This window comes from Vitis riparia, chromosome 15 (assembly GCF_004353265.1).
Source record: "Vitis riparia cultivar Riparia Gloire de Montpellier isolate 1030 chromosome 15, EGFV_Vit.rip_1.0, whole genome shotgun sequence".
Taxonomy (NCBI): Eukaryota; Viridiplantae; Streptophyta; class Magnoliopsida; order Vitales; family Vitaceae; genus Vitis; species Vitis riparia.
Window position 1 is genome coordinate 681,247 of NC_048445.1, and position 7,616 is coordinate 688,862.

The 7,616-nt window shown below is 39.2% G+C and overlaps 1 protein-coding gene across 2 annotated transcripts; it reads right to left on the minus strand.

The window, feature by feature from the left end:
- Positions 1–224: 224 nt before the first annotated feature.
- On the minus strand, positions 225–7,028 carry LOC117932588 (bifunctional protein FolD 4, chloroplastic). Of its 2 annotated transcripts, XM_034853864.1 has the most exons (6): positions 6,701–7,028; positions 6,523–6,603; positions 2,778–3,103; positions 1,264–1,500; positions 958–1,125; positions 225–813 (listed from the first exon to the last, which is right to left on the minus strand). In XM_034853864.1, the coding sequence occupies exons 1-6, from the start codon at positions 6,885–6,887 to the stop codon at positions 643–645; spliced, it is 1,170 nt and encodes a 389-aa protein (XP_034709755.1). In that variant the 5' UTR covers positions 6,888–7,028; the 3' UTR covers positions 225–642. The 2 variants fall into 2 exon arrangements, with proteins under 2 accessions (XP_034709755.1, XP_034709756.1); XM_034853865.1 differs by lacking the exon at positions 6,523–6,603.
- Positions 7,029–7,616: the final 588 nt, after the last annotated feature.

Below are 7,616 nucleotides of genomic sequence, written 5' to 3' on the forward strand. Positions count from 1 at the left end.
AAACCTCACACACATGGCAAGTTTCTGACTCTGCCACAAACAAAATAAGATTCAAGATTGTTTGATGTAGGACAAGAAAATCCTCAGAAGCGGCTTTGCAATCTCCCAAGTGATATAGTGTAATCCCTTGATAGATGTAGGATGCCTTTGGCCTTCCACTATCATGTGATGTGAATTGTTTTTAGGTATTCCAGGTCTCTCATTTTGGAATAAAATCAGAATCAGAGAAAAATATCCAGCTCTCCCTTGAACAATTTCTAAGATACCTCCGGAGGTCCAACCCTCAACTCCAAGACAAAAAACAAAAAATGAAAATAAAAAACTGGGAGCAGTAGCAATACTTTTGGGGTTGTTCAAGAAAAGAGGACTCTCCTAGTTGGCCCTACTTTAAGGGTCCCTAATCACCAAGCTCCAATTCACACAACTCCCAGGTTTACCAAAGGAACAACCACCCCAAAGTGCAGATCTTGCAGATGAAAAAACAGGCTGATCTAGAAATTTGTTTTTCCTGATTATTAGCAAGGAACAAGATCCGGGTTGGAATGCATCCTGAGAAACAGTTTGGCTTGAACAAAATAAAAGCATTAGGCTGGGGTACTCTGTTTAAATTAAATAAATTATCCCCAAGGAACTGCAGCTTTGTCACTGGAAGTTGTGCATCCTCTTTGCTGAGCTGAGAGTATTGGACAGGAGCATTGCTATAGTCATTGGACCGACTCCACCAGGAACTGGAGTAACAGCAGAAGCTATCTTGCAGGCCTCCTCATAACAAACATCTCCAACCAACCTATAACCCCGAGGACTTGTTGCGTCCTACACACAATCATATGCAAGAGACCTACTCAATAACTAAGAAATTTGATCTGAAAAAGGAAGCTTGATATTTGGCATATAACCAAGTCATTCCTCCTTTCACTTGAAACAAGTATTATAATCAAGGGGGAAAAATATGCTCACCTCTACCGGATTTATTCCAACATCAATGATTACAGCACCCGGCTTTATCCAGCTACCCCTCACCATGTTTGGTTGTCCTACAGCTGCGATGATGATATCTGCTTGGCTTGTGATCTCCTCGGGGTTCTTGGTTCTGGAATGGACTATACTCACAGTAGCATCTTCTCTCTACCGAAATTAAAACATACAGAGGTTCAATGTTAATAAGGAAAAAAGGGCATATAGCAGCAACAAAAAAAAAGGGGGGGGGGGGGGGGGGGGGGGAATAAAAACGGAAACAAAAACACAAAAAACTTGGAGACTTACTAGCAGTAATAGAGCAGCTGGCATCCCAACAATATTGCTTCGGCCAATCACAACAGCCTGCTTTCCTTTGATGTCAATGTTACATCTATGCAATAACTCTATGCACCCTTTTGGCGTACAAGGGACAAACAAGGGCTCTCTGCCTCGCATGGCAAGCCGACCAATGTTCAATGGGTGAAATCCATCCACATCTTTCTCAATGCTAACAGCATTTAAGATGTTCTGCTCATTCATATGCTGCAAAAACCAAACAAAAACAAGTAAAAACTATATTATGAATCAACTACAAGGAAAATTTCTAGATATTCAAACTAATCCATCATTTTGAAATACAACCACATCTATTTAAGTCTATTCATCTAATAAGTTTCATGCGGTTCTAAGAACATAATGCACTTCAACATCCCATGGAAATCAAATTTCCCATTAAGTTCATCTATCTTTTTCTGAACAAATACATCACTGTGAATGAACCAGTATCCTCATAAATATAGGTAATAATTTAAAAAGGCAATTCATGATGAAGATTGTCCTATACCCTCAAACTATGGAATCAATAAACCCAAAAAAAAATCTTGAATCATCTCCATCTCCCTATCTAGTAGATTTCTCAAAAAGTGATGGGACCAATGACCTGATGCTCTGTTTCCGCCTGAAAATCAGCTACCCAAGCTTATCTATTTGAAGTAATACCAAGCAAAGATAGGAAAGAGTCCTTAAAGTGGTGAATCTGGTGATTGCCATACCACATACCAAACCTAAATTTTGTTCTAGTACTATCATTAATCATAAGAGTTGTGCAAGATTCAAAATCACCCCAATCCCTTCTGATTGCTTTCCAAAGGCACACCCCAAACTCTTTCCTTCCTTTGAGATCCAACTGCCTTCAACCTCCTTTGAATGACTCTCCTCCACAAATTGTCCTGCTCCTCCACATAATGCCAAAGTCATTTCTCCAATAAAGCCTTGTTAAGCTTAATTAGCCTTCAAATATCCAACCCCCTTTCTTTTATTTGAACAAATGACTAGCCACCTCAAAAGATGAATCTTCTTCTCTAGAATGTTGCAACCCCTAACACACCCCACCCCCCTTCCCCTTTTAAAAAAAACAAGTAATCTCATTGAATCATTTCCAACCTCATCCTTCTATTTTAGGAATTAAAAAACCAAGATTCATCAAGTGCACAAATGAAATTGACGTTGAAGCATAGTATGAAAAAGAGCCATGCAAATAATTCCAAACAAGAACCACCGCCAGGTTTAGAATATATTTCTGCAGGTGCCCACTTTTACAAAGAAATTGAATTCTTGAGCTGCCAACAAATTGATAGTTCAAACGGTAATAATCTTCTCATTAAATTATCTTTCACGAGGGTTTCTTTTTCAGGTAATGATATGTTGTAATTTCCTAAGTTCTTCGTAAATACTGGAGCATTTACCAATATAAAAAAACTAGTTATTACTTTTCTCAACAGTTCACTAGTGCAAAAATGATTTTCAGATTCGAAGCATACAGAAGGTAAAGGCAATTGAACAAGGATGCCATGAACTTCAGGATCGTCATTAAAGCCTGAGATGAACTTAAGCACTTCTTCTTCCGTGGAGTCCTCAGGCAAGCACACTTCATAAGACTTGATCCCTACAGATTCACAAGCCTTTTTCTTGTTACGAACGTAAGTTGTAGAATCCTTCCTATCCCCAACCAGAATAACTGCTAGCCCAGGAATGACACCAATTTCATCCTTCATTCTTGATATTTCAGTAGTTATCTCATGTCTTATTTCCTTGGCAATTGATTTCCCATCAATTACCATAGCAGAGGCCTCTGTAGATATTGCAGCTGTGCAAGAGATCAATAAAAAATGATCAAGCAATAGCATTAAAAAAATCCAAGACATAAAGCAAGAACCTAGCATTCAGAGATGTCCAAACACAACTAAATTGGTCAGATCCATTGATAATTTAATACTATACAATGCAACATCAAAATGGAAAGAAGCTCATTGCCACGGACTTGAGCCTTAGACAACTCAAGAAACTTGAGCCTTCCCTGCACTTGCTATGCTAAGCAAGCAACATGAAGGCTAGAAATGAACAAATGACTTAACACTTGGAGAGTTTGGAAGAATGGAACTTGTGTTAGAATGGAACACTAGGAGGCTAGAATGCAACAACACGAAACCTTGATGGTTCTCTACAAATCTAAAACACTTTAGATACTACAACACACAATCTATGTGCATGTTACGCTTATATGCACAAGAGTTCTCAAGAATTCTATAGGATACTCCACAAAAACTCCAATATCTACCATTTGTCTATGAAGATGTGTAGATGCCTCTAGGTTCTTCTAGCAGCTAAAGAGGATCATTGGAACAGGGTGTAACATCATAAGAAGCCACTTACTATATAGTGAAAGAACAAAAAATTTGGCAAAACTAATAAAAAAATTGGTATGAATGCAGTACATCAAATCAAATGTTCATGCAATGAACCCACTTTACAATATAATAGGATAACCGAAATTTTATGTAATAAAACCACTTCCTATACAGTAGGATAGGAAAGCAGCCTGTTTTCCAGAAGTGGCATGACCAATTCTATATAGTATCGTGAAAATATTAAAAGTAACAGCTTAATCTATGCCATTAGGTTGTCAACAATGTTGTGCAGATCACATTACCTACCTAAGCTGGATTTTGATGTGGTTTGAGGCAGCCTCTGGTCTTAGAATAAACCTTGCTAAAAGTGAAGTAATCCCGGTTGGGGAGGTGGAAGATATTGAGATGTTGGCGGTGGAGTGAGGGTGCAAAGTGGGGACCCTCCCATCTGTCTATTTGGGGCTGCCATTGGGAGCCAAGCACAAGGCCATGGCTATGTGGGATGGGGTTGAAGCAAGAATGAGAAGAAGGCTTGCCTTGTGGAAAAGACAATATTTGTCAAAGGGCTGGAGGATCACCCTTATCAAAAGCACTTTGGCAAGCATGCCTATCTACCAATTGTCTCTTTTCCGCATGCCTAAGCTAGTTGTAAAAAGACTTGAAAAACTTCAGAGGGATTTTCTTTGGGGAGGGGGAAGTACGGAAAGAAAAATCCATCTAATCAATTGGGAGGTGGTGTGCACCCAAAAGGAGAGTGGGGGTTTAGGTATTCGGAAAATTGATCTCTTGAATAAGGCCCTGTTGGGGAAATGGATTTGGCGGTTCACCTTTGAGGAAGATATCTTCTGGAGGAAGGTGGTTGGGGTGAAGTATGGCCAGTTGGGTTTTGGTTGGAGAACAAAGGAGGCCCGCGGAACGTTTGGGGTGGGGGTTTGGAGGGATATCTTGAAGGAGTCGTCTTGGTGTTGGGAGAATATAGAATTCAAAGTGGGAAAAGGGACCAAGGTAAGGTTCTGGACTGACCTTTGGTGCGGAAATGAGGTGCTGTCCCAAGCTTTTCCCTAGTTGTTTGCTTTGGCGGTCCAAAGGAATGCATCGGTAAATGAGATGTGGGACTCGAGCATCGGTCAAGGAGGCTGGAACATAAGACTCTCTAGAAACTCTAATGATTGGGAGTTGGACGCCTTGGAAGAGCTGTTGCATATGTTGAGGGATTTGAGGATTTCTATTGAAGAGGACGCAGTGATATGGAAAGGAGAGGGACACGGCCACTTTCGGATTAGAGATGCTTACAAGTTGTTGACAGGGTCCAATGTCAATTCCTTCCCGAAAAAGAGCATTTGGGTGGACAAGGTCCCAACCAAAGTCGCTTTTTTTGCTTGGGAGGCTTCTTGGGAGAAGGTCCTAACTTTGGACAAGCTTCAAAGACGGGGCTGGCAGCTTCCAAACCGGTGTTTTTTGTGTGGTTGTGAAGAGGAAACTGTAAATCATATTCTTTTACACTGTACAGTTGTTAGGGCTCTCTGGGAGATTGTCTTGGCCTTGTTTGGGGCTAATTGGGTGTTCCCAGAGAAAGTCAAAGAGATGTTAGTAAGTTGGAGGGGCCCTTTTGTGGGGAGAAAGAGGAAAAGGATTTGGACTTCCATTCCGTTGTGTATTTTTTGGACGGTTTGGAAGGAGAGAAATAGATTAGCTTTTAGGGGGGGCTCTCTAACTATTCAAAAGCTAAAGAATTCGTTTGTTTGTAATTTGTGGAGTTGGGCTAGGGTGTATATGGGAGAGGAGTCCTTTTCGCTTTTAGGTTTTTTGGAATGGCTTGCCGTTCCCTAAGGGGTGGTGAGTGTTGTTTTTGTTTTTGCTTAGGCTACTATGTATACCTCCTGTATGCTTTGTGGCTTTTTGCCTAGTTTTATATATATGCGCTCACTTATCAAAAAAACAATGTTGTGCAGATGACCAAACTGGTTCAAAGAAACATCTCAGATATTTTCAAACCCTTTTCATGACATTGTCACATAAGCTTATTTGCAACATCATGGGGAGAAACTGGTTTCAGGGCTACACACCCCAGAATGACCTTAACAACTGTCCACTACCCTTTTCCAATATGGAGGGAGCCATGTTAAGCTCCAATTCAAGCCCTTCCTAAAAATTCACCCCATGAGTTTAGTAGCAATATCACAGGAAGAACTAATTCCAAATCTAGAATGCCCCAAGACAACTTCTAACTGCACTTTTCTTCAGTACAAAGACAACCCTTATGTTAAATACTCTTTACAAAACCCAGTTTTGGAACTTCAAAGATGGTGGAAACCTGAAATAGTGCTCACATTCACAAGTGACATGAATCCAGAACCAAACAACTGCCAATTCCAATCATAAAACTTAACTGACTGACAGCCACGCAAACTTTACAAGGGTACAAGCTATAGCTCCTCCATCATTTCAATGCTCAGGCCCAGGGTCATCAACTAAGTTTAAAATTTTCAAATGGAAACCATCCAAACAGAAGCAAGTTAATAGAGAATATATGTTCATTCATGGGAAATGAATCAAACAAATTAACACCAACCGCTGCTCAATGTACAAGATAACTTTTCCAATCTAAATTTAGACTCTAAAAGGAACTCTCTGGCACCTAAAGTGACTATTTTGAAACACAATTCTCTAAATTGAGGTCTTTCTTTGTTTCCATAAGTGAAAAAAATACTCTACAAACCCCTTTTTTCTACTCCTTTCTTTTGTAAGAAGGAAGCATTGTTCACCACCATCGACTAATCCGAACGAAACATATTGGCCACGCACTCTACAAAATGCCACAACAGATAACAACACCACCCTACGATAACTAAAACAACAAACCAGTAAAAGCTACAACCTTCAGAAGCGGAAACACTTGCCAAAACTGTAAACGGTCTAAAATGTCTGAAACCCTGTTTGTTTCGAAGAAAAGCATTCCCTGAGAAAAAATAATAATAACAAAAAGAAAATCACAGAAAAGTTATTTCCAGGAAACACTCATGGTGTGAACAAGTATATCGAATAAAGGAAGGTACCTTTAGGAAAGGAGGACGGTGAGTTTGTTATACGAAGGCTGGGGAGCCGGAAACCAGCGACTGGGAGTCCTCGAAGGAGATGTGGTGGGATAGAGGGGAGGCCTCTGCAGGGTCTGAGTCTGCTGAATAGGAAGGTTCGAGTAGGAGCGGAGGTTGAACAGTCTGCGAACGCCATGGAAGATGCCATGTACTCTTCAATTCTCCAGCTAGGGTTAGGGTTTGGGTCTCCTTTTTCTGCTACCTTCTTCCCCGTTCGACTGAAAAGAACGGAGCGCGCTTTACAACTGTTTGGCGGCGAAGTGTGGGCACAGCGCTAAGCGACGTCGTTTTTCTCTGGCGTCAGAGGCAATTTTGATTTGATAATTCCGCATTTATTTATTTAGAAAAAAATGTTAAAAAAGCAAAAAAAAAAACAACAACAAAAACAAAAATGGTAACCATAGATAGAAAAGGAATTTGATTGGACTTGCATATTTTTTTTCCTGTTTTTTACTTTTTCATTTTTTTCGTAAGTCCTTATTATTAGACTCATTGGATAATTCTCCATCCAATCCATTAAAGCAAAATTTGAATCTAAAAGAAGTGAAAAAACAAAAGTAACCATTGCTAACATGAAATTGAATTTTATATTCGGGAATTATATTTTAAATATATTTTTATTAAATCTATTATGATATTTAATTTTATTAATTAAATAAGTTTTTTTTTACACTTTTAAAACACACACACAAGTATTATTACTTGTTTAATTTAGGAAGTGTGAGGCCTATACCCAAAAATTGTTTCTTTTAATAATTTTTTGGACTTTTTACATTTATCTGTTTTCAAATATAAAAAAAAAACAATTGAAATGATAGTTGTATGCGTAATTTAGATTTGTTGCACTTCAAAATTAATTTTAAATTTACGAGAATAC

Coding starts and splice junctions, on each gene's coding strand:
- LOC117932588 (XM_034853864.1), bottom strand. CDS start 6,887: ATGGCATCTTCCATGGCGTTCGCAGACTGTTCAACCTCCGCTCCTACT. Junction 1,126..1,263: donor CAGCTGCTCTATTACTGCTA/GTAAGTCTCCAA, acceptor TAATTTCGGTAG/AGAGAAGATGCTACTGTGAG. Junction 814..957: donor TTGGAATAAATCCGGTAGAG/GTGAGCATATTT, acceptor GATTGTGTGTAG/GACGCAACAAGTCCTCGGGG.